This window comes from Podarcis filfolensis (assembly GCF_964270895.1).
Source record: "Podarcis filfolensis genome assembly, chromosome: 13".
Classification (NCBI taxonomy): Eukaryota; Metazoa; Chordata; class Lepidosauria; order Squamata; family Lacertidae; genus Podarcis; species Podarcis filfolensis.
The window spans coordinates 46,298,744-46,325,806 of record NC_139615.1 but is presented as its reverse complement, the minus strand read 5'-3'; the positions used below and the strand labels follow the sequence as shown (position 1 = coordinate 46,325,806).

The 27,063-nt window shown below is 42.5% G+C and overlaps 1 protein-coding gene across 2 annotated transcripts in view; it reads right to left on the bottom strand.

The window, feature by feature from the left end:
• Positions 1 to 891: 891 nt before the first annotated feature.
• Positions 892 to 27,063, bottom strand: part of CENPC (centromere protein C) — a gene marked incomplete at its 3' end in the record, with an annotated part of 28,419 nt that continues 2,247 nt past the window's right edge. The window contains exons 3-17 of one of the 2 annotated variants that reach the window (XM_083582671.1): positions 26,694 to 26,761; positions 25,379 to 25,473; positions 24,492 to 24,594; positions 22,601 to 22,730; positions 22,110 to 22,301; positions 18,828 to 20,168; positions 17,557 to 17,627; positions 16,554 to 16,619; positions 15,481 to 15,585; positions 13,573 to 13,662; positions 12,195 to 12,284; positions 11,659 to 11,813; positions 9,534 to 9,624; positions 7,638 to 7,710; positions 892 to 1,037 (exon numbers count right to left, since the gene is read on the bottom strand). In XM_083582671.1, the coding sequence (XP_083438797.1) occupies positions 1,022 to 1,037; positions 7,638 to 7,710; positions 9,534 to 9,624; positions 11,659 to 11,813; positions 12,195 to 12,284; positions 13,573 to 13,662; positions 15,481 to 15,585; positions 16,554 to 16,619; positions 17,557 to 17,627; positions 18,828 to 20,168; positions 22,110 to 22,301; positions 22,601 to 22,730; positions 24,492 to 24,594; positions 25,379 to 25,473; positions 26,694 to 26,761 (2,686 nt within the window). Of the gene's footprint in view, positions 1,038 to 7,633; positions 7,711 to 9,533; positions 9,625 to 11,658; positions 11,814 to 12,194; positions 12,285 to 13,572; positions 13,663 to 15,480; positions 15,586 to 16,553; positions 16,620 to 17,556; positions 17,628 to 18,827; positions 20,169 to 22,109; positions 22,302 to 22,600; positions 22,731 to 24,491; positions 24,595 to 25,378; positions 25,474 to 26,693; positions 26,762 to 27,063 lie in introns of those variants that run through there. The other variant, XM_083582672.1, reaches the window with a different exon arrangement.

The following is a 27,063-nucleotide window of genomic DNA, read 5'->3' as shown; positions in this document are numbered from 1 at the left end:
AATATTGTGTTGGAAGCCGCCCAGAGTGGCTGGGGAAACCCAGCCAGATGGGCGGGGTAGAAATAATAAATTATTATTATTATTATTATTATTATTATTATTATTATTATTATTACAGTGATACCTTGGGTTACATACGCTTCAGGTTACAGACTCCGCTAACCCAGAAATAGTGCTTCAGGTTAAGAACTTTGCTTCAGGATGAGAACAGAAATTATGCTCTGGTGGCACGGCGGCGGCAGGAGGCCCCATTGGCTAAAGTAGTGCTTCATGTTAAGAACAGACTTCCGGAACGAATTAAGTACTTAACCCGAGGTACCACTGTATTATTATTATTATTATTAGACTTTACCTGCGAAACCAACAACAGGGAAGGCAAAGGCATTTTATGCTTCTCAAGAACGTTAAGTTTCGAAATATCAAACAACACCTGGGTGATTAGTTTTATTAATGCGCGCGATTTATGTAACAAAGATACAAACTGTACAAAAGAAAAGGAGGCGCATCGATTGGTGCTGAACGGAGCAGGGTAAGGAGAGAACACGGGACCCAACACCTGCATTGCTATACAGACCCATTGCCAGTCCTTCCCACCCCCACTCTGGGCACAAATGGCCCCTTTTACGGATGTTTTGCAGTCTTTAGAGTAGCTCTGCCTTCGTGCCTGGTACTGCCCGCAGCATCACACCAGCAAGGCAGCAGCAAAGGCTATTTAGCACACCAAATAACAAGATGGCTCTGTGCCACTTGCTCAGTGCAGGATGGCATCTTAAGTTGCAGCAACGTTTAGTTAAGCCACCGAAGGAGCCTGTCAAGCTATCAGTTCAGCCAAAGAAATGACAAGATCAGAAGGGAACTTGTGCAATATAAATAATTAGAAAAACATACAACTCAAACTACCAAAATATCTTTAATTTTGTTGTCCTGCAAGCCTGGAATGCTGCAAGCTAGGGCGGTTGCACCTTCCCCACATGAGACGATCTTTAAGTTGCTCCAAGAAATGTTGATACAAGGGGAGGCTTCATGAATTTTCGGACCTGAAATGAAACAAAATTACAAATCTTCCACAAAGCTTTATTTTCCAACTATGCCACAACCCCCCAAAATCACTTGGCTACGGGGCGATTTATAACATTATGTCAAGTTACTAACTAAAAGAACATCTGTAGTCAATATAGCCACGCAATGATTACTATTTTGGTGGAAATGTTTTGTTGACATGCAACAGGCGGTAAGAAATCCTCTTAAATTTAAACCAGGGGAAGATGCACAAACTAGTAATTCACTAATGTTTCACTTTCTTGTATTAAAAAAATGGAAAAATTTTTTTTCCTTCCAGTAGCACCTTAAAGACCAACTAAGTTAGTTCTTGGTATGAGCTTTCGTGTGCATGCACACTTCTTCAGATACCCATGCATGCACACGAAAGCTCATACCAAGAACTAACTTAGTTGGTCTTTAAGGTGCTACTGGAAGGAAAAAAAAAAAATTGTTTTGACTATGGCAGACCAACACGGCTACCTATCTGTAACTAAAAAAATGGAGACATTCTCTTTCATTTTCTCAGTGCGTTCACATGTAGTTTATTATTATTAATTATTATTATTTTAATTGCAATTTACAAGCTGCTTTCCAGTAAGACCATATAGGTCACAAAACATCTGGAAAAAAAGCTGTATTATCAGCTTCGCTGGCCCTTGCCCTCCTCTCTGCTCATTGCTAAAGGAAAACTTAATTAACAGAAGGAATTGTTGTTGTTGTTCTTTTAAAAAAACTCTAAACTCTCTCTTATTTGCCCATGCTGATTTGCCAAAACTCTCTTCCCCATGGTTTTTTTTTTCTTTTTAAAATAATCTTTATTTAAATTAACACACATATACAAAGAATCTACAATCTCATACTACAAAAAGAAAATTAAAGAAAAAAGAATTAAGGAAAAAGAAAAGAAAATACAGAAAAAAGAAAGAAGAAAAAGCAGATTTACGTGCAGAAAAAAAACTTAATCTTCCTAATTAATACTTAAATAAACACTTAAATAAAAAAAGACTTCTGGCAAATTTCTAATGGTCTTCCCCACGGTTTTCATGCATGTTGTATTGAAATATAACTCTCAGCAAAAAAAACAGCAGCAAGTGTTTCCCTCTTCCTTTTTACAGTGGTGCCCCGCAAGACGAATGCCTCGCAAGACGGAAAACTCGCTAGACAAAAGGGTTTTCCGTTTTTTGAGCTGCTTCGCAAGACGAATTTCCCTATGGGCTTGCTTCGCAAGACGAAAACGTCTTGCAAGTTTGTTTCCTTTTTCTTAACACCGTTAATACAGTTGCGACTTGACTTCGAGGAGCAACTCATAGAACGCAGTGTACATAGTAGCCTTTTTCGAGGTTTTTTAAGACTTTGGTGATTTTTGAAGCTTTCCCAAAACTTCTTTTGCAGCCATTTGGTAAGTTAAGCTTTTAAAACTTTTTTGGGGGGGTTGGATTTTGGGTTGGGGTGTTTGGAATTCAAGGACTTGGTGTTGGGGAGGGGTCTGCAAGAATCTGGAAGCTTGTGTGGTTTTTTTCTGCATTTTTATGATTTTTTGTGACCATTGGGGCACTCTGCTGTTTTTTAAAAAAAATTCTGGATTTGAATTTCTGTCTGCTGGGTGGCTGGGGGAACAGTTGGGGAGGGGTTTGCAAGAATCTGGAAGCTTGTGTGTTTTTTTCTGCATTTTTATGATTTTCTGTGACCATTGCGCCACTCTGCTGTTTTTTAAAAAAATTTCTGGGTTTGAATTTTGAAATGCTCTTTACAGTATGTGTGACTTTAAAGAGCACTTAATAAACTCTTGTTGTACCAAATTTGGCTTTGTTTGGACTTTTTTTGACCATAGGAACGCATTAATTGATTTTCAATGCATTCCTATGGGATTTCGTGCTTCGCAAGACGAAAAATTCGCTAGACGAAAAAATTCGTGGAACGAATTAATTTCGTCTTGCGAGGCACCACTGTAGTTCAGTGAACCTCAGCTATTCCAGTCTGCTTGGTGCCAACTGATGAACAGGATTCAGTGCGGTTCCAACTTTTGCGAGGGCTAAATTCCCAGTAATGGCACATCAAGGGAAAATCATGCAAAGTCAGAACAGCCCCTGGAGCCACCCCCGTCTTGAGCCCTTGCAAGATCGGGGCTGTCCGAGATCTCTTGCAACCCTCCCAGAGCCCAGTAAGCAAGCCAGAGTGCTTTAAAGCACTTTCCCCAGTGGGAAAATCCTTCACAGAAAGAGCTTTAAAGTCCTTTGCCTTGCTTGGCAAGCTCTGGGACAGTTATAATAATAATAATAATTTTTTATTTATACCCTGCCCTCCCCAGCCAAGGCCGGGCTCAGAGCGGCTTACAAGCAATAATAAAAACAAGATGAATGATTACAACTTAAAAACAAAAATAAAAAACAACATTAAAATAATGGAACATTAAAATATTAAAATGTAGCCTCATTGCAGGAGGAGAAGGAAAAGAAAAAAGAAAGAGAGGGAGGGAGGGAGGGAATCAAATTGGCTCCAAGCCAAAGGCCAGGCGGAACAACTCTGTCTTACAGGCCCTGCGGAAAGAAATCAGATCCTGCAGGGCCCTGGTCTCATGAGGCAGAGCATTCCACCAGACCGGAGCCAGAGTTGAAAAGGCCCTGGCTCTGGTTGAAGCCAATCTAACTTCCTTAGGGCCTGGGACCACAAGGGTGTTGTTATTTATGGACCTTGAGGCTCTCCGTGGGGCATACCAGGAGAGGCGGTCCCGTAGGTACGAGGGTCCTAGGCCGTGAAGGGCTTTAAAGGCCAAAAGCAGCACCTTAAATCTGACCCTGTACTCCACCAGTAGCCAGTGCAGCTTGAAAAGCACTGGGTGAATATGCTCCCATGGCAGAGACCCCGTGAGGAGCCTCGCTGCAGCATTCTGTACCCGCTGGAGTTTCTGGGACAGCTTCAAGGGCAGCCCCGCGTACAGCGAATTACAGTAGTCAAGCCTGGAGATGACCGTTGCATGGATCACTGTCGCCAGGTCGGGGCGGGAAAGGTAAGGGACCAACTGCTTGATGCGGCGAAGGTGGAAAAATGTCGCCTTGGCTGTTGCTGTAACTTGCGCCTCCATGGAAAGGGAGGCGTCAAGGATTACACCCAAACTCTTAACGGAAGGCAATGGCACTAATTGGGCCCCCGCAAGAGAAGGGAGTTGGTCCCTCATCCCCATGCCATCCCGACCCAGCCATAGGACCTCTGTCTTCGAAGGATTTAGTTTCAATTGGCTCCCACGAAACCATGCAGCCACAGCTTCCAAGCATCTGGTCAGTGTGTCCGGGGCCGAGTCAGTGTGGCCATCCATCAGCAGATAGAGCTGAGTGTCATCAGCATATTGGTGACAGCCCAGCCCAAAGCTCCGGATAATCTGGGCAAGGGGGCGCATAAAGATGTTAAAAAGCATCGGGGAGAGAATTGCGCCCTGCGGCACTCCACACACCAAGGAGTGGAGCGACGACATTTCCCTCCCTAGTGTCACCCTCTGTCTCCGACCAGAGATAAAAGAGCACAACCAGTTACGGGCTATGCCCTGTATCCCCACATCTGCGAGGCGGTGGTCCAGAAGATCATGATCGACCATGTCAAAGGCTGCTGACAAATCTAAAAGGATCAGCAGTCCTGACCCGCCTCGATCCAGTTGTCTACGGAGATCATCTGTTAGGGCAACCAGAGCCGTCTCCGTCCCAAAACCAGGACGGAAACCGGACTGAAATGGATCTAATGCCGATGTTTCCTCCAGAAACCTACCAAGCTGTTCAGCAACCGCTCTCTCAATTACCTTACCCAGGTATGGAAGATTTGAAACTGGGCGGTAATTGGATAGGTCTAAGGGATCTGATGAAGTTTTCTTTAAGAGTGGACACACCACTGCTTCCTTCAGTTCCCCTGGGAATGTCCCCGTGTCAAGGGACAAATTGATAATTTCAACCAGGGGGGTCCGCGCAACATCTGGACACTACCTAATCAGCCAAGACGGGCACGGATCAAGGAGGCAGGTGGTGGGCCTACCAACTTGGAGGAATCTATCCACATCAGTAGGGAGTATCCGATCGAAATGGTCCAACACTGGACCTGAAGTCAGTCGAGGGGCCTCCAGTTCAGTCACTGTATCTAAATTGGCAGGGAGGTCACGGCGGAGCAACAGGACTTTCTCTGCAAAAAAGCTCGCGAATGCCTCACAGCTGTGGGTCGAATTTGTGCTTAAATTTGGTTGTCCTCCTAAGGACGTTATTGACCTAATTATTCTAAAAAGTTGTGCCGGGCGAGAGCTAGCGGATGCAATGGAAGCTGCAAAGTAAGATTTCTTAGCAGCTTTCATAGCCATCTCATAGGCTTTCATAAGCGTCCTATAAGATGTTCTTGAGGCTCCGTCACGAGTCCGTCGCCATACTCGCTCTAGCCGTCTGAGAGTCCCGCTTCATTTTCCAGAGCTCCTCAGTAAACCAAGGTGCCCGGTTTCGACGGGGTCGCAGAGGGCGCTTAGGCGCGATCTCATCAATGGCTGCCAAGAGCCGGTTATTCCAGTCCTCAACAAGGTCATCTAACAAGTCGCCAGGAGGAGCAGGGTTCCGCAAGGCTTGTCGGAATCTATCAGGATCCATCAGTTTTCGCGGACGAGCCCAAATAGGTTCGCCACCCGAGCCAGGGAGGAGCGGGAAGTCAATCTTGGCTTTCAGAGCGTAGTGATCAGACCATGGCACTTCCACAGCGGGGAGCATGATCACATCTATGTTGCACAAGAGTTTTGGGGGCTTCCCCAAGGGTAGGCAAGGACTTCCTTTCTGTCTGTCTGTTTGTTTGTTTATTAGGGGGCTATCCTCATAATGCTACGATTGAGCAAGTAAAACCTGTGTAAATTGCAATCCTGCTTTATCAGGATTGCTTATCTAGAAGGCTTAACTGTAAGCCACTCTTTGCACCTGTCAAAGCATGGAAAGAGCACAGAAAAATAAAATAAATGAATAGTTTACCACCATCCAGTCATTCCACTCATTAACCCAGCCCCAATTAATATTCACGCAAGCAGGATGCGTCTAAAGGCCCTACAAGCAGCTTTTGTTAATCTGATCCTGCCACTAAATGGAAGGAGCTTTAAGTTTTTCGGCTTATTGGCTCCACCTGCTGGTGCATCTTTGAAGAGTTTCTAGCAATACTGATTTATTTCTCAAATTTCCTCCAAGGACCTCAAGGTGACATATGTGTCTGTGACGGAAAGCTCGGGCAGACCAGAGTCTGGTGGTGCAGCACAGTGGATTTCTGCCAGAGCAGTATAGCTGGCAGAGTGTTGAGCTGCAACCTCACTAGCTGCGGGGACAGCTAGCCAGAAGGGGGTGAAAGACAGCACTCAGTGAGAGAGAAAGAAAAGCAGTTGAGAACCAGGCTCCTGGCATTCAGCTGGACAAAAGTTTAGCCCCTGAGCTGTGTGTGTAACATTCACCCCAGGGGAAAGGTCTACAGCTAGAGAAAGAGATTAGTGTCTTTTGACATCTTTCCGCAGGGCCTGCAAGACAGAGCTGTTCCGCCTGGCCTTTGGTTTGGACTCAGTCTGACCCTTATGTTTCCCTCCCCTTATGGTCTTGATTTATCAGCTATTTTAAAATGAGGCTGCATTTTAAATTGCATTTTAACCTGTATTTTAAATTGTTTTGTTTTTTTCCCTCCCTCTCCCCCCCCCCCCCATTATGTTTTTATTGTGATTTTATTTTATTGGTGTTAGCCACCCTGAGCCCGGCTCTGGTCAGGGAGGGCAGGGTATAAATAAAATTATGTATTATTATTATTATTATTACTTTGAGAGTATGCAGACAAGTGAGAAACAGGTAGCTGAATTTGTGACAGGAGAAGTGGAGCTGTGAGGGAAGACTCTACTTGGGTCTCAGTTCGGTAAACAGGGAACAGAACTTCAGATATAAACCCAAAATAATTTAAGAGGGGTGTGGTGATCCCCTGGTCTCGGCAGTGAGATTTATAGAAGGTTGGGAAACTGACAAAAAGAACAGCCTTACCTCAGAACCCAAGTATTAAGACTTAAGTCAGAGCTTTCCAAACTTTTCAAGTTGGTGACAAACTTTTTGGACATGCATCATTTCGCGACACGGTAATTCAGTTTTACTAGCAAATTGGAGGTTAAACTAACTCCTTTCCAGCCCCGGGAGGAGCACAGGGAGCGTTCATGTGACACACCTACACACTGCAGCCAACACAGTAATGTGTCGCGACAGTTTTGAAAGCTCTGGCTTAAGCTTTAATACCTCAATGTTTACTTTAAAGAACTGAAGGAAATATAAGCTGCGTGTTTACCCTCTAGTTTAGAAGCCTGCAACATCCACTGAATGCCATATATTCGCGTAAGTGTGTTTACTGTTTCTTGAAATAATTCTATCTCCTGACACTTCTTTTGTTTCACCAATTTTGTTCTTAAAATAAAACCTTTAATCTGTTTAACTTTTCGTAAGTCTCCCAGTGCCAGGGTTTTCTTTAAAGAAGCAAAATAGTAAGCGAGGGCATGCCTCATTTTATCCTCAGTGGAGACTCAGAGTGGGTGTGAAAAGATTAAAGAACCCAAGGAAACTCTACATTTTTCTTACCTGCTTCCTTTCATTTGAGTGAAGAGGACAACACATTCTTTATTCAAGAGATTACGTAGGTTGTACACGTTCCCTACAATTAAACAGAGTGATTCCATTATAGGACAAGTCTACCATTTTATAAATGCAAAAATCAGATGGTTTTCATTTCACTTATAGTTGGATATCGGTGGGGCATGCATTGTAAGGGACCTGCTTCCTAAATATCACCACTTTAACAGTGTGCTGTCCAAAGCTTAAAGAACACTGGAGAAGTCTTTGGGTCAAATTAAAAAAGATCTAGTACAAATACAAAGGCTCTTGATCCCCCCCACCTGCACCCCCATTTTTGCCAAACACTTCCCTGTGCCTTACCAAATTACATTTCATTCTGTTTGGCACATTAGGGGCTACAGTGGGAATGGAGTGAGTTGTGTGTGGGAGGGTCCTATTATGTGACTAGAGCTCCACACACAGTTCTTTGGATACAAGTGTTTTTACTCAATTTATTATTACTATTATTTATTAAATCTGTATACTGCCCTTCAGGGATGCGGGTGGCACTGTGGGTTAAACCACAGAGCCTAGGGCTTGCCGATCAGAAGGTCGGCAGTTCGAATCCCCACGACGGGGTGAGCTCTCGTTGCTCGGTCCTGGCTCCTGCCAACCTAGCAGTTCGAAAGCACGTCAAAGTGCAAGTAGATAAATAGGTACTGCTCCGGTGGGAAGGTAAACGGTGCTTCCGTGCACTGCTGTGGTTCGCCAGAAGCGGCTTAGTCATGCTGGCCACATGACCCAGAAGCTGTACGCCGGCTCCCTTGGCCAATAAAGCGAGATAAGTGCCGCAATCACAGAGTCGGCCACGACTGGACCTAATGGTCTGGGGTCCCTTTACCTATACTACCCTTCATCCAAAGATCACAAGGTGGTTCCCAACATAAAAATACAAAACTATGTTTCCTAAGTACCACTTCCTCCATTGTATCCAAGTGCAGAACATTTTATACTGAATTCAAATAATCAATTGCAAAAGTGTCAGCATTAACTGTAAAAATAGCTAACCCCACACCTGCTGCTCTCACAGCCTCCCAAAAGGGCTACATCAGTTTAAACAACAGCTTGGGATATGAGGGGCAAGGTCTTCTCATCTGGTTAGATGCTTCACAGCTGACTGCCTTACTTCTCCTCCAAAAGGCAGAGAGGCAGCAGAATGGGAATGATGGGGAGGCTTCTCAAAAGTAGCAGGAGACGAAACACGGCTGATTCTTCCTCTGGTCTCCTTCCAGGTGTTGTGCAAAGAGGTAAAGGAAAGGTGCATTCTTCCAGTGCAGGGACACCCAATGTTGCTCTATGCTTTGCAGAAGACCCAGAAGGAATAGCAGGAAGAAATGCCGAACTACTCTCGATTCCTCTCTTGCTTCTTCAAAGGAGCACGTGAAGTGCCCCTTAGTCATACAGTCAGACCAGGGGCGTACGAAATGGGGGGAGGGCTGCCCCGGGTGCCACTCTGGTGTGTGTGTGAGAGAGAGAGAGACAAGATGGCCCCTGCCTCCCCCCAGCTATAGAGCGGCCGAGGGCACACGCAGTCAGTATGGGCGCCGCTTGCATGACATCCATATGGGCGGCCACTCACATGGCGACCATACAGGCTGCTGTGCATGCGCACTCTGTACAGGATGCTGCACATGCGCACTCCGTATAGACGTTGCACATGCACCACCGGGCGGTTCGCCCCGCCCCTCGGCATCCCGTCCCGGGTGCCAGAGAGTCAGACACAACGTAGGCCCCAACTTTGCTCAAGAAAACAGGATCATCTCCTTCCATAGACACTTATTCTCCCCCTTCTGCATTCATCTTCACCTTAGCCCTTCCCCCTCTCGAAAACGCTCATCATTTGGCAGATGATGGTGCACTTACCCGGCGGGATAAAAAAATAGTCTCCGGCAGTCAGACGGTAATACTGGTCATACAGCATCAAAAGGAGCTTTCCGCAAGAAATGTGAAAAACCTTCAGAAATGAAAGCCATAAAACGTTACTTCACTTTTCATCTTAAAACTTGTAAAATAAAGTATCATCAGGCTGTTAAAAGCAAGAAGATGCAGCTTTTAAAAGCACAACAGTTTATCCACCCAAACAATGGTTTTTGATACTTTTGGTGCTGTGAATGCCTGGGCTCTCCTGAAGGGGTGGATGGGTGGTTGAAGGGAACCAATATTCTGAGCAATTTCCTACGACAGACCTTTCCACCGCCACTACTCGGCACAGAATCAATACACTGGGGAGGTAATCCAATCTCTGTACAGCTTTACCTGCTGGCATTGCATTATGAGAGAAAATACGTTTTCTTTTAACGAAAAAAGCAAGCTGCCCTTGCTTCAAAGGGGAAATCCATAAAGTAATGAATTATTAACTCAGCAGCAGAAGCTTATGGCGATGGGAAAGCGAAGAGTAAATACACCATGCATTGCAAAGAGTGTGATGGATTCATTAACATGTACAGTCATTTTTGCCTTGTTAATGAAAGAGGTGAGGGGGCAGAGTTATCTCTGCCACAACCCCATCCGGAGACTGCTCCAATAATTTTCCTTGTTGCATTAAAAAAGGGGGGGTCTGACTTGGCAGTGTTCTTATGCACTTCTTAACAGAACATCTTGAACTAGCAATCTTAGAACTAAAATGTATTATTTTTGTGTTTCTTAAGATTGTGATGGTTTTGGCACATATACACTGACAAAGTTCTGTTGGTGTACTCTGAAGTGACTCTGATCGTTTGCAGTTGTTGTTTTCCTCTGTAATTGTGTAACTGTTACATGTGATACAACAACAACAAACTAAAATGCAGAGTTCTAGTTTTCACAAATTAAAAAATATATTTTCCATCTTTTATCATATGTAAGGCATAGTGCAAGATTCAATGTAGCATGAGCAAGAACCCACTCAAAAATGGGACTTTTAATTTTTCTGCTTCCCGCCCCCAGAGCCCTGCACAACCAAATACCTGTTTCAGAGGATTGAGGGACCCGCTGGAGATTTGGGGGGCAGATGCGGGGCAGGAAGGGCAAAAAAAGAGAAACCAGAAATCCCATTGCACAGGGGGATTTCTGCTGCACAAGCAGTCAGACGTCACTAGATGTCAGCCATAGAATTTTTGCAAATGCATTTCAGATTTCAACTGTAAAACGTTGACTGTGACTAGCCTGTAAATTCCAGTGACAATCTGTTTTCTGTTTAAAAGTGATGGGCACTCGGACTAGATAAAAATTAAAAGAAAAAGATTCCACCGTTCTGCATTCAGCTGAATGGATGGTGGATCAACACAGGAAATCGATACGCTTTGTCAGGGTATCTCAAACTTCTGAGGCACATTATTTCCCGATTTCATTAAAAGCCCAATTCTTTTTTCCATGAAACTCGCTGTTTAGATCAAACGTGCCTCCTGACTGGAAGCCCAAAGCAATGACTCATGCAGAGATGCGGCAAGCAGCCTCCTCCAAGGTATGTAATTCTGTTGTGTCTGCAGTAGGATCAGCAAAAATATAATGGGCAGCCTCCTCAGTAAGCAGGTGTTTTGGGCTTATAGGATTGTTTAATCATTTAAGATTTCATAATACATACAAGTGTCCCAGCACACACTTTGCCCTGCAGAGCCTTGAGATACTTTACCACAGAAATGCACAAGTCATGTAGATCAGTGATGTCCAAAGAGGGCCAGATTTGATGAAGTGAAGGGCCATGAGGGCCGACCAAAGTTGTTAACCTTTTTTTAGGACTGAAGTTGTTGAGGGTGTTTTTATTTTGCTCCAGGAAATAAACTGCCACAGGGGCCGGACTGAACTGACCAGCGGGCCAAATTAGGCCCCCGAAAGAGACTTTGGACATGCCTGATGTAGATTTACAACTGAGAAAAAACAGTTGCTCCATCTCACAAGTGGGAATATTAACAAAACTGGTAAAATACCAATATGATAGCATACATAGGAAAAACATGAGAACATAACAATTCCATGATGCGAAAACATATACAATTTCTGGTATACTCACCAGTGTATCTGTGTGGGAATACTGAAATCCCTTTTCTTTTAATGGCTTTAGTATCAGTTTGCCGGCAGAAAAGAAAGGGGTATTCAGTTGTTTGTATATGGACACCGTCTCATCATTGATGAAAAGCAAATGTGAATTACTCCTGCTCACACAGTCTGTTACAAAACCAGAAAATAAATACATGACTTAATATTCATAGGAGATGACAAGGTCAGATAATGTACACTGCAATATAACATGTGCTATCTTAGTCGTATGCAAAAACCTGCTTACTTCATCAAAAGGTAATCATGCAAAATTCTGCGGCGCACTGAAAGTTTGCATTGCAGTCAATGGCAAAATCAGAGAGTTGTAATATTTAAGGTAAGTATACTGTATTCAAAAAGTGAAATATGAAAAGCAAAGGAATGATACAAGCAGCTCTGCATGGGGGGGGGAGAGTATATGCAGGATCATCATGGTTCTTGAAACTGCCACAGAGCAAGTTTTCAATATACTTGCTATTCGTACCTTTAAACCTGTGTCACATTACTCACCTAGAAGAACCTCTTTATTGGTTTCTTTATCAAAGACAACAGCTGGCTGAGAAAGACTTTTTAAGGAACCACTTGAGTCGTCGGGTACGTCTGCAAAACAGAAGTACAAACAGAATTGGATCCCAGGTCATATAGCAGTTACCCTGTTAAATAACAAGAGGCAGGGCTGGAAGATTCAGTCAACCTGACTACACTTCTAGATGTGAGCTTTTGGAATAAATAGGCTTCAGGATTAAGTCCACACAGGTTGTAAGTGTTCTTTGCGAGTCTCATGAAATCCTCCTCTAACTACAGTTTGTCTAAGTCACTGATCCTTTTCTGATCAGGAGTTCATACCTGTACTTGTGCAGAGCTTAGGAGCTACCGTATTTTTCGCTCCATAAGATGCACCTTTTTCCTCCTAAAAAGGGGAAATGTCTGTGCGTCTTATGGAGCGAATGTGTGGTTGATTGCTGGCTCCCTTTCTGGCCCCGCCCCCTTGCCCAGGCCTCCATTGTTGAATGTTCTGCATGTGACTAGCTGATTAGATTATCTGTCTAGAAACTGTAGAAACGGCTCCCTTTCCTTTCCTAAAGAAGCTGCAGAACTGTGAGTTGAACCCCATAAAAACGGGATTTTTTCCCTTTGCAAAGTAAGTTCAACAACTTTGAGCTGATCCTCAAAAAACCGGGGCTTTTCCCCTTTGCAAAAGAAGCTGCACAACTATGAGCTGATCCTCAAAAAAGGGGCTTTTCCCCTTTCCTCCTCTAAAAACTAGGTGCGTCTTAGGGTCAGGTGTATCTTATGGAGCGAAAAATACGGTAATTGAAAGCAGTGAGGCTGTTTACTTCTGCCAAAGCCCAGCAAAAAGTTAAGAGATATGCCCCCACCAACCTCGTATTTTGGACTGAGGCAGATCCTATGATTAAGAAATATGCTTGGCACTGGCAAACTTATTTGTGGGCCACTGAAAGCGGATCTTAGACAGTGAAGGGCTGTGAATTTACCGCAGGTTGACTCACGTAAGTTCATAATATTGTTAAGGCCTTTGCTCTGGTCATCTCAAAAAAGCTCAGGGCCTACAGAGTGACTCCTTTGATTAATCTTTACTATTAGTAGAGAAGGTTTCATAGCTATCTTTATCTGCCAAAGTAAAAATTACATCCATATTCTAATTAAGCACACCAGTTAGCATATGATGTGCAATATTTATCCTTTGGAAGTTTTCTTTAGAAAAAGGAAAGTGTTGCAAGGTCAGGACCAACATCCGTTCATCTGAGCACATAGTATACTAAATGTTAATACTAAAAGTAGCATTTGAACCTTTGCTATCTAATGAAGTATACTTGGGAATGTTTTTCCAGTGCCCCCTATATACATATATAAAGGATTATCATACCAAACTCCAGAAGAGGTATTGTCCGTTTAGGTTTTCGTTTCCTGGGTTCTCTCTGTTCAGGTGATATTACCCCATCGACTACAAAGCCACCTGAAATAACAATTAATTTTAGGAATCATTTCTCATAACCAGCTTAGATTATTTTTGTGTGAATCAAGGGATGATGGAATAACTGGTGAACCACTAGCAGATTAGTTCTTATCAAGTCCAGTGAGGAAAACGGTCTCCCATTAGGATGTCTTACAAGAAACACAGTTCACTACTAAGTGCCTCTTGCCAGGATTCTATTTCACAATTCCTTGATCATACCTCTCAAACTGATATTGGGCAAGAGAAGTTTATGGGGTGGTTTTCTGGATTTAAAATGACTCCTACTTGCAGCAAACTGAGCCCTGTCTGAGAATTCCACATTTGACACTCCTGTGGTCAGACTCTATTTTACTTTAATGTGTTAGTTTCCCATTCTAGCACCCTTCTACAAATAAGAATTTTCTTCTTCAAGCAGGAGGCGTACAGATTTTTTAATCATTACCGCCTCTCTTTTATGTTAGCTTTTTTAGCTACTGCATTCATTTTTGATTACATTCACAATAATTTTGATTAAACACACTATCATCAAAGTAAAAATAATATTGACAAGCGATAATGGAAATAAGATCAAATATAAACTATTACTCTTTGTAGGAACTACGCAGACATGTTACCAAAACCTAAATTCCTAATTAAGCTGTATACTTTCTGATGTCTTTGGAATAAAATGAGATCTTGAAATTATGCTTGTGGGTTAAAAATATGTTCATAAATTCTGGCTTATCTAAAGAGTGAGAGTTGCATGCCTGCTGTTAACTCTCTCTTTACCAAGCTGAGAAGAAACAGCTTGAGACTTTATTCTTGTGCAGAAATGAAAGCTGTAGCGGCATTTTGTGTATATGCCTGCTCAAGAGATATCTCCCAATATATTGGGAAGGTCAGGGCAATAGAGCAAGTGTAAAAGTGGCCAGAGTTCAACATATTTAAAGAGCACTGGTATACATGTTGAAGAATGCTATAAAGCACTCAAAGTCCACGTGGTTTTCAAATGCAAGCAACATGAGAGGGACACTCAATAAAGGGGAAATAAAATAAGTGGTGCTCTTGCCACCTTCCAAATGTTGGAGGGCAAGTGTCTGCAGCAGGGAGCCTGATGTGGTCCTGCAGCTAAAAGGTAAAGGACCTCTGGGCAGTTATTTTCGGTCAAATTTGACTATGGGGTGCGGCGCTCATCTCGCTTTCAGGCTGAGGGGGTCATGTGGCAAGCATGACTAAACCGCTTCTGGTGCAACAGGAAACCATGACGAGTGCTACAGCACACAGACACAGCATTTACCTTCCCACCACAGCGGTACCTATTTATCTACTTGCACTGGTATGCTTTCAAATTGCTAGGTTGGCAGGAGCTGGAATCCCGTTGTGTGGATTCGAACTGCCGACCTTCTGATCGGCAAGTCCAAAAGGCTCAGTGGTTTAGATCACAGTGCCACCTGCAGGCTACCACACCATTTAAAAAGCCTCTATCACCAGGGTCCTAAATAACACAGAGAAACTACATGAGCCCTGCAGGCTCCCTGCTGCAGATAAGTCTGCCTTCCAATATGTGCATGGCAACAAGAATGGGCATGGTGAGGTAACAGAGGGGGCAGAGCTAAAACATTCTCCACCACCCTTCCTGACACAAGGGAAACCACTAACATATAGAGCTATAGAAATGAGACAAAAAGAGGAAATTACAATGCCATGCATGGCAAAGTAAATATTTATTTTTTACACCGAGTTGACTTTTACTTTTAAAGCATTCCCACAACAACATAGGGCTACACTGCATTTGCTACAACCAGATAACATATATGAGCTTTGTATAGAACCTCACACCTGAAGGTCTCATCTTGTATTTCACACGTTCTCCTCGCCAGTACTCCAATGGTTTAAGACGCATTCTTTTGGTCCGGCGAATATTGGGCGTGTTGGAAGGCAATACTAATGAACAAGACAGGTAATGAGAAGCAGATTTAGGTTGGGTAAAAACCCAGAAGCGGAACAAGAACACACATACAAGGATAAAAATAATGTTTGGACCTGCCACACACTTTATAATCCTGCAGCTTAAAATAATAGATGCAGTTTAATGCAGTGTTAGAAAATTATTATTTGTTTTTCTTCCTCCCTCCCCCCCACCCATGGAATTTGGATCAGTATATCTGCCTCCAGTCCCACTTTAAACTTTGCAATAGGTTAGAGAGGCTGTGAGAGTAAAGGTCAGCTAGCAAACTTTATGAACCAGCAGTTTAAACGATATCTGCACACTCAAAGGTCCAAAACTACAGCCACTACACAACTGTGGGGAGAGTTCTTCCCACCCCATATTGTATTAACCAATTTTTACAGAGTTCAATCAGTATTTGCACTGTCCTCTCATGTATTCCTTAACGGTGATGATGTGGGCCTAACTTTAAAAGAGCAGAGCCATCTAGAAGTAGGTGGCAGGTGGAAACATTTTCTCTGGCCCTTTGCCTGCAGAGAAGTGACACCTCTCACCAATTTCTGTCTCCTGACCACCTTTAGTCAGCATGCAATGAGCTGCTGGTACTGACATTGGCCCAACCAAGGAAAGTGAGGCGGCGTGAGGCAAGCTGTGGCACTGAAGCCAACCTGAAAGCTGTCTAAGGCCCACTGGTGGGTCCCAGCCCTCTGTGTGAGAAATAGGACACTAGGACAGTGTCCTCATGCTGTTTGACTAAGTGAACTGCCACAGCAGCCATCACTGGCACCAATTCAGAATAAATGCATGCATGCATGCTCTCTCTCTCTCTCTCTCTCTCTATATATATATATCTCCCAAGTTCTAAGACTGGCAATAGGCCTTCTTAACATGCCATCTTGCAGACAGAGAGATCAGAGTTCATTTGATGCAGTCTTCATTTAAAAAAGAAAGAAAGAAATCTTACTCATTTTGCGCTTCAGTGCATTTAAATAAGTTACACCTTCCTCCTCTTCCAAGTCTTCAGATTCATCTAAATAGCAAAATACAAATTAATTCGTATTTTTAATATCCCACCCTCCCTCCAATCAGCAGAGGGCTAACACAAATTAACTGAAAGAACCACAGAACAATAAAATCATAATCAAAACCACAACAGTACACAGTAAAATCAGTCAGTTTTACCTCCCAGCTTTGAGCCATCCACTGGAGTAGAATTTCTACCCTTTTATTACTGATGAAAATATTAAAGAGTACCAGGCTCAGAACAGAGCCCTGTAGGAACCATTGGTGAGCGCAGTTTGACTCATTTTCCAACCAACTGTGGATCTACCTGATCTTCTGGTCCATCTTTAACCAGTGTGCTAACCACATGTTGGCAGTTTTGTATAACATTTGAAGAGGACCTGATCAGCTCCACTTGCTCTACGTGATGCTCTGGGTTTCAATGACCGACTCATTCATAGGGGCACCAAAATGATGTGAGTACTTTTCAGTGTGTTATAGCCTTGATATTTGGCACATGTTTAACCCAAGAGGTCCAGATTATTGGAAAATAGATTGTTTTAAAGAGGGTGTCATAGTTAAAAGTTCTTCCACAACCTCCCCAAAAGCTGGGAGTTGGCATACATTTAGCCCAAGTCACAGTGACTGCAAGAAAACACTGGAAGTTGGAAAACTTTGTGCTGAATGCTCAAAGGAGAGGCTAACGTTTACCTCACAATGAAGGCCAGCACAAAGCAAACAAAGCCAAGCATGAGACACAATGTTAGGGCTGTGGTAGTTCAATTGCCTCTTCAGGATTAGGCCTGTGACTGCTTCATCAAGGAACAAGCAGTTATTGCTTGAAGGACGCAGGCGCCATTTACTGGCACAGAATACATACATGTATGTGTCTGTTTACAATTACGTACACAGATATACAGCAAAAGGAACTCAAAGAGCATACCAGACTAATCAATAAGCCATACCTGATGTTGAATCCTCCCTGTTAACAGCAATATGATGTTTTGAAGAAGTTTTAATTTTAGAAACAGGGCCACTTAAAAGAAAAGAACAATGGTAAAATCCTTAGAGAGCAAAAAAATCAAAACAATTTATTCATGCAAATTAAAAGTACCATACTAAAAGAGACTATGTAGAAACAAGAAGCGTTTCATAGAAAAAAGGCGACAGGCAACGAGAAATGGTTAACTTATCAAGAGCTATTAGAGTGGACTCAAGGGTTTCTTGTATTTAACTTTTCCCTAGGTTCAATTCTATTGCTTTTCATAACCTTAAACATGGCCTAAGGCATCAAGGGTGAACTGCAGGACTGAAACAATGATTTGGATATGGTTATAAAATTCTAGTTTAGGAGCAAAGGAAGAAACACAACCCCTGTGCTCCACGCCATCAACTGCAGCAAGAACATATAGTGGGCTCTATGAGCAAAGGCAAGGGACGCGGGTGGCGCTGTGGGTTAAACCACAGAACCGAGGACTTGCCGATCAGAAGGTCGGCGGTTCAAATCCCCGCGACGGGGTGAGCTCCCATTGCTCAGTCCCAGCTCCTGCCAACCTAGCAGTTTGAAAGCACGTCAAAGTACAAGTAGATAAATAGGTACCGCTCCGGCGGGAAGGTAAATGGAGTTTCCGTGCGCTGCTCTGGTTCACCAGAAGCGGCTTAGTCATGCTGGCCACATGACCCGGAAGCTGTATGCAGGCTCCCACGGCCAATAAAGCGAGATGCGCGCCGCAACCCCAGAGTCGGCCACGACTGGACCTAATGGTCAGGGGTCCCTTTACCTTTACTATGAGCAAAGGCAAAATTGAATAAAGCCAGGACTGTCCCCCCTCCAAAAAAAAAACCCCTACGTGACCACCCTCACTTGTCTGAAGCTGGCCTTGCCCTCCACCTTGCTTACCAGATTCACTTCCAGAGCCCTTGCACCACCTTCCCAAAGCCAGGTAAGAAAGGGAACACTTTTTTTCTTGGCCTCTAGGAAGGAGGCATGAAGGCTCTGCAAGCATCCCAGAACCCAGGTAAGTGAGGCAAAGGACTTAAAAGCTCTTTCTGTGGCAGGTTCCACCACCCTCACCCCCCCCCCAATTTACTTTTTTTATTCATTTTTGGGCCATGCACCTAAGGTCACGATTGATTAGTAAATTACGCCTAAGTGAAGGGCCCATTGTATTGATTTAATATTTATACACCCCCGGAGTCAAAGTAACATGCAACATAAATGGATTAAAGCACTTACTGCAAGGAATGCGTATTGCTGTTTTTTCGTTCCATAGAAGTATTTAATATTTTTTCTGCCACATACTGTTCAGAATAATCCTCTTGGTAGAAGGCAATTCCACTTTCTTGAGCACTTGCTAAGGAAGTCGGTCGTAATTCCCGTGGCAAAGTCTTCCTTGGTTCGCTTATTGGTTCACAGGGGCTTCCACCCCCTTCAGAACTCTCGTTTTCTGATATCTGCTCTGAAACCGGCACCCTCTTACTTCCTCCAGTGGCTTCACCCTCTTCACCACACTGTTCTTCTCCTCCATGCTCGCTTTCAGAGCTATCACTCGAAACCAGCACCTTTTTTTTCCTTCTAGGTCTTTTAACAATACTCATTGGGGTTTCCAAATCTTTTTGAGACAGCGTTCTTTTAGGCTTTCGCCTCTTAGTTGATTTGCTGCGTGACAACCTTTGGGCTGTATGTGTAATGGACTGCTTGCGCTTTGATAATTTCCCCTTCCGAACAGGAGCAGGATCCTCAGCGTCTATAGACTTTTGACGACCCCGTAGGGACACAGCTACAGGTGTGCATTCTTGCCTAAAATCTTCGTGAATTTCTACCGATGGCTTCCTTTTTGAATGTATTTGTTTCATAGGTTTTTTACTGGAAGGTAATTGCTCACCTGCACGTATCGCAGACGATGGCGCTTTCAAAACATCGTGGCCTGAAGAGTGAATCCGTTCTGAGTGCACCTCTACAGGACTTGCAGAATCCTGGCAGCCTTCATCACGCGATACCACCAAAGGCTTAACTTTTGAGCAGCTCTGCTTCACAGATCGCTTACACTGGGATGACTTCTGGGTTGTACTTACGATGGCCTGTGGCTGCAATGAAAAATCGTGGTCCTGCTCCTGTAAAAACAGAAGGTCCCCTGCGTGGCTTCCACTTGCAGACACTTGGCAATCCTCACTGCATATACCGACAGATGTCTCACCTTTGGAAAGTGTTTGCTTTCTTACTTGTTGGATGGTATTTACAGTTAGTGGCGAGCGGCCGCCTTCCACAGTGATTCTTTCATTAGTCCTTGAAACATTCTGCATTCCGTTAACAGTTCTTTCAGCAGCGTTAATTAACTTCGGTTTGCTTTGCTTTATTGGCGCTGGTGTAACAAGATTCTCTGATGCCCTTTTATTTTGTCTTCTGACACTCTGCTGCTTAGCTCTTTTTTTCCCTTCAGACGATGCAGATATTAAGTTGACTTTCTGTTGCTTTTTGTTCCTTGGGGATGTTGAAATCCAGGATGTAGAACTCAATCCAAATGATTCCTCTATAACAAACTCGCACTCGTCTTCTGCCTCTATACTGGCTGTATTTCTGGGAAGGAAATGTAGGTGCTTGATTGCTTACATATCACCAACAGCAAGAAAGAAAGCAAAACAACCCCACATACCCCAAATGTTATTCTCAGAGATGCTTCTGTTTTGAGAATACACCCAGATATTTTCCAAATCAGCAACCATTTCATATTGTATTATTGTAAGTAAACTTCAAAAGGTTTAGGTCCACAAATCAGGTACCCTGGCTTCTGATCTGCTTCAAGTTTTAAAAAGTTTCTGCATATATATATATATATATATATATATATCCAAATAATTAATATTAAAAACAACGTTGAGGGCCTGATAGTAACAGGAAAACTCAGCAGCTTCCACTGCTAAAGAATACCAAAGGACTTCTCCTACTATTGATCAGAAAAATACAATCCCTCAGGCAATTTGGAAATGTTTAACATTATGAGATTCCTTAAGTTAAGGAAAGAAAAACATAGGTTCTTTATCAGAAAGTGTTGGTCTTTGAGTGGTCCTCTGTGCAGCTGCATAGTGGGATCATGTGCCAGCATAGGGTTTCATCTCTTAACTTCCTAGAGCTAAAACTGGGATGAGGTGTTCAGTTCAGCTATATAGATAAGCAACTTGTCATCTTTTGGGTCTCTGTGTGTATGATTATGTGGAAATGGATACAGGAATTAAAAGGAGAATAAGCTGCAAAGGTTAGCTCTACAAAATACAAATTTGGTTGCTCTACAGAGTTTGAGGTGGGAGTGCGAGAGTACAGTACTGGATACAACCCTGATAGAATTACTTCAAATTGTTTCAGGTGGTATTTAGTTGGCTATTAAGTAGCACAGTGTGATCTGAACAGCTTCCGAGATGAAACTCTGGGGCATAATCTGAGGTCCATAATCGCATATCCCTCTCCCAAAGAACTTACACATTGCCAGACCTCTCCCCTAGAGAAAGGGAAGCTAGAGGAGATCTTTGCACCATATAGGGGCCAGACCACTGTTGTATTAATACCATATGTTGTTACTCATTCTTCTAACGTCAGAAAGCCTCTACTTTTGCAGTATACTTTCTTTCTTAATCAGACCTTTTTATTGTCCCAGGCGCTGCTGATGCCAATAAGAGCCTGCAGACAGGAGATCCAATATACTTTTGTTTATTCAATTGAACAAAGCGCACAAACATCTCCAAAAAAGGGAAGGAACATGCCAGCCACGAGGATTTATTATTATTATTTTGTTTATAAACTCAATAAAGATATTTTTTTTAAAAAATGGACTTGACACAAAGACAGTGGATTTTTTAAAAAAAGATAATATTAAATAATACAAAGTTATTATCAAAACCACACAGATTATTACTGGACTGGAACCTTAAGGGCTAGGAGGTGAAGGTGAAATGGGCACACAATTGTGGCTATCCAATCAAGATGAAAAATGAAAAATTAAGGGAAAAGACTTAAATTTCACCACATGTTATCTGATTTTTAGATGGTACCTGACCCCATCCAAATCAGCGAAAATAAATAAATAAATAAATAAATAAATAAATAAATAAATATCAGCAATATGCATTGGAGATGCAGACAAAATGAGGGAACCTTATTCCACATGTGGTGGACATGTCCCCTAAGCAAAGATAAAATAAATAATTAAATAAATAAATAAATGCCAAGCTAGCGCCAAATGTCTTGCTCTGCTTTCCTTTGGATCACATTAATGAGGCCGGGGGGAGGGGGGGTCTTGTTTTTTGGGCAGCATACACAATGTCCAGGCTTGTGCCCCAGGGACATCACTTCACTCCTGTTAACTCAGTGATTTAACTTCACCCCCACAGGCACACTCCATTGTTTCCCGAGACAGATGGATGCCAACATAATTCGGTGGCTATGGTTCAAATTACAAATGCTCAAACACCTTACACAAAACTAAAATACAGTGATATTAGGCTTCCAGTACAAAACTTATCTCACCGTTCTTTAGAAGATCTTGTCATGGCGTCTAATGATGCTACAGACTCTGGTATTTTCTTTTGACAGGAAGAGATAGCAAAACATGCTGAAAGCTCCTCTGTTTCTTTCCTTGCATGATGCTCCTCAGATTCTCTAGCATCTGTGCTGCTCTGTAAATCTTTATCAGGTGCCTCTTCATGCCACCTTGGGCTCCTTTGGGAGGAAAGGTAGGAAAAAAATCCAATAAATAAAAATAAAGATGCAACCAAATTTGGGGGGGTGAATTAAGCCACACTGATATTTTAGTTTTCCAGGTTTATCTCAATACTCTGAAACAACCTCTGAAACCCAGTGCACCATTTCAGACAAAACCAAGTCCTTCTTCCAAGCCAGTCCAAACATGTATGCCTTCAATTATACTATAGAAGTTGGCCATTTGTTTACTCGTCAGTGTGATATTAAGTGGGAACATAAATATTGCTGCACAATATTTCACTTTCATCAGAACTTACATTTCCGTATGAGATTTCTCTTTGTCCTCATTCAGGAAAGCAGGTATTCCAAACATCACTGGGACATCCTCATCTATGGAATCCACATGCTCACTGCTTGGTGTTTCAGCACCTTTTAACGTTGCCGCATCTGTTTTAATGGTGGAACAAACCAAATAAACAGAATAATGATAACTGTTACTATTTCTGACCTAAGAACTATTTTTATTCCACACTATTATCAGCCAAACATTGCCTGCCCAGACATTTTTCATTATTGATTTTTAAAGGATGTTCATTGAGACTACATTTTTTAAAAAAATGGATTTGTATTCTTCTGCTCTCCTCCAAGAGAATAGTGTATATTGAAACATATTTAAAAGCTAAAGCTGCAATGATAAGTAAAACTGTCTCACTTAACCGAAAGTATACCACTGATTATTCACACCTTCCCACCGCCTTTTGAGGGGGGGTGTTTCAGAAGGACAGAAGGTTCATCTTATTTCAAAACATCACTGAGGCTTCTGCATGCCCTGAAGTGACAAGGTGATGCTGTTGACATGTGAGCTCTGTCATCTTTTGAGTGGTGGGTGGTATACAGTCTCTGACTATGAGAAAGAGGAAGGAGGATGCCAGAGTTGGCGGGAACTTTGAATAGCCAAATAGGCAATGGGGGAGCAACTAGGGGGTTACTGTTTAGATCAAGTGAAGTTACACTGGGGTGAAAGGGGCTGCACCTAGCTGCCCACATCTGAGAATAGGTTACATTTTTTTCCTTTTCAGGAAAATATGCCTCAAGTAATCAGAAGTAGCTACAGTGGTAGCTTGGTTCTCGAACTTCATCCCTTCCGGGAGTCCGTTCAACTCCTGAAACTGTTCGCAAACCAAGGCGTGGCTTCCAATTGGCTGCAGGAGCTTCCTGAACTGAAGCGGAAGCTGCGTTGAAAAACGTTCCCAAACTCGAACACTTACTTCTGGGTTTGCGGCGTTCGGGAGCTATTTTGTTTGACAACCAAGCCGTTCGAGAACCAAGGTACCACTGCATTTTGTTTTGTTTTCCAATTAGGTTTGGAATATTTCAATAAAGATTTTCTATCAACAGGGCTTGAGGGCATGTTATATTTCATTTTTAATATAATGCAAAGATAAAATATCTATACAAATCTCAGACTAGAAACAGATAGGCCAACATCAATAGAACCGAAAACGAAGCAGCAGTGAAGACCTGTCTCTTGCAGCGAGCCACCTAACCTCCAAATGTGGCAGCCCCCCCCCAATCATCACCTCAGACAGATTCCAGGTTTATACAGGAAAGGATGGACCTTCTGATATAGATGCTCAGACTTCAGGTAAACAAAGGCTATTTCGTAGTTATGGGGTAACTCAGTTCACACATGGTCCCTATGTAAGCTGTATAATGAACAGCTGAAGGATTTCCAAAATTCCACACACATACAGAATAAGGTATTTAGTGTGAACTGGAACTTGAGACCTGCACATGTGTACTCAAGTGGGCTATTCTGTTCAATCTGTCCTCCACCTGCCGCCCCCATGCCATTTTGAAAAGCAAAATTTCACGTGGTTTCTATGTGCTCCATTTCCATTTAGTTCTGTTCTTTAGCTCCCCTCCCACCTCCTTGCCCCCAGAAATTTTGGACTGAAATGTGCTACCCCTACATTTTTTTATAATAAAACTCACCTCTCTTCTCCTTCCCTCACTTCTTACATGGGGAATGGAAACAAAGCAGAGATCGGAACTGCTACGTTCACTTTTCAAATTATCTGGAAATGATCTATGTTTAATTTCAATTTTTTTGTACTTCAGTACGTTTTGGTAGCATTAACGTACAAAAGACAGATGTTTTAATATCCTCACCCAAATGACTACCAGTTGAAAAATCATGCTGCCCACCTGAAATCCTGTCATTTTCTTCTGGCGATGGTAAGGAGATGTTGGTATTAAATACATTCTGCACATAGTTAATCTTATTTGGTTCTGGCTCTATCTGTTTTTCCTGACAATCAAAAGGGCAACATAATAGAAAAATACACTGTTAATAAACACAATAAAAACAAGCTTCACAAATAAAATGTTGTTTCTGAGATTTGGGCTGCCTAAATCATGCTGGCTATCTTATACAATATCAAACTTAATACAGGAGAAAACACACACAGTGTGAACATCCATGCTGAAGCTACACTGTTGTGAACAGCTCAAGGGGCTCATGGCTCCTGCAGTAATCATGGAGCTGTCCCAATTTTTCATGAGTCTAAAGCACGTGGTAAGTTACACTCTTGACTTAGGGAGGTAGTAGAGATCACTAGCAAGAGCACCTTCTCAGTTATGGAACTCCAAAAGAGTCACCTATTGCCACATTTCTTATCTTTTTTGTTTCAGGCATAGCGACACACGCATATCATAAGTCGCAATATATTGCCAGGTCAAAAATTGTGAAACAATTGTGAACAGCAGCTAGGATTTTCTTTTCAAGGCAGCAGTGGCTATGGTCTGCAAATCACTTTTCCCTCAGATTAGCTCATATGGGCTCTCAGATTAGCTCATATGGGCTGAAGGGGGAAATGTTATCAAATAAACCACCAATAACACCATGTCCATGTCTGAGTAACACGGATTAACAAAGAAAAAGAAAATTTTAAACCAGCAGCATAACAGAAGTGTCACTTTTTCAATCTAATCAACTTCAGCTGACCAAACGTGACTGGATATGTTAAATGACATAACATGCATGGATACATGGACAATCACAAAAAACCATATTAAAAAGAGAAACAGCTTACCTTTCTCCCATGAGACAGAGTTTGACTGAAGTCTGAGCAAGGGGATGAGCAACATGATATGCTTGGGGAGCATACTGTATTTTCCTCTGCACAAGCTAAAGAGATTGGGGGGGGGATGGTTAAGTAGAAAAATCTAGTAGTACCCGCTCGTTGGTTCTTTTAGCTACAAAGGGCTCAAATATCCTAAGCTAAAATGCCATTTTAAGGGATTCAAAATTGTGTTTGCCAACCCACCAGGAGTGGAAAATATAACGAGTAAGATTCCTCAAGAGGAATACGACTGCATGGCATGAAGCTTGTGGGACAATTCTACACAGAGCTCAGCAAGCCCCCCGATTTAATGGGTTTGGGTACATCTCCTTCTCGCTAGGACTGGGCTCTTAGCAGCAGGGAGCAGCTTTTCACAGACCATGAATTAGTTGGTGACATGATAAATCATGGGTATTTAAAAGCAGGAGCTTCCAAATTTATTTTTCTGGCCATGCTGAAAGAGGGGGAAGAAAGCATATGAGTCCAGGAGAACACACTTATTCATGTTTCTCTAAGCCATAGCTTACTGTGACATCTGAACAATAGTAGTAGAACCTTAACAAGTATCAGAGAGAAACTGATCTAGAAAGCTCAGAGACGCTCCCAATTCATGTCTTCCTACACCACTACAAGCACATCCTCTTTTGCCTTTGGTTATACAGGCAACAGCCGTTTCAGGCACATCCAATTGATGTGTGCATCGTGCCAACGCTGGAAGTGGCCAGAAAGGGGTGTAATAGGGGCGTAGTGGGCTTACATGCACTCTGCCGACACATGTGGGGATCAGGAACACAAACCCCACTCAAAACGTTCACTACCTGTATTTAATTTAGCATGTAAGATTTGTTTATTTTTTTAAGGAACCAAGTGAGTTGTCTGAGATTGCTTACATACTGCAATCTTTAAGGCACCATAAATCTTATTCTTTCTTGGAAATGTGGAATTCTTTTTCACTTTTGTGGCACATGGGCAGGAATTTAAAGTAGTCCTTTAAAACAGCCCTTTAAAAACAGCTTTAAAAACACAGCACATGCATACATTCTGGTACAAACAAGATGTGAAGAATTTGTGGATTTGGCCCATGGTTCTGACTACAGAATCTGATGGGTTCAGAAACTGTGGCAAGCTGTACTGCAGTGGGATTGAACTTTATAGCTGACACGAAAATAATGGTTCACTACCAACCCCATCCACAATTTGTGGAATCATGATCAAACTATTTTTTTCAGAACAGTTCACATATTGCATACTGCATTGTAAACGATTCGCAAAACAGGTAACTTACATGTAAAGCAGTCTTGTATATATTTCAATACATTTTCTCCTTGCTGTATATCAGGAACTTTATTTGGACTGGCAGGGGAGAAAGACAAATGATATGAGTGACTTCAAAAATTATTCCAACCTGTAAATATTGCCCTTTCAGCATATTGATAATGCTGCATTATACAAAGCAGTCAAACAACAGTGATTTGATTTCATGATGGGATATGCAATGATTGAACTCTATTTGAAAAGTGGTTTACTATTCATTAGGAGTAGGGATATGTTCAAGAAACACAAGCTCAATCATCAAATTTATTAGGTGTGTGGAATTAGTAGCACAGTTCTTTTGATCCTGGCTGATATGAAATACTGACATATGAGACACACTT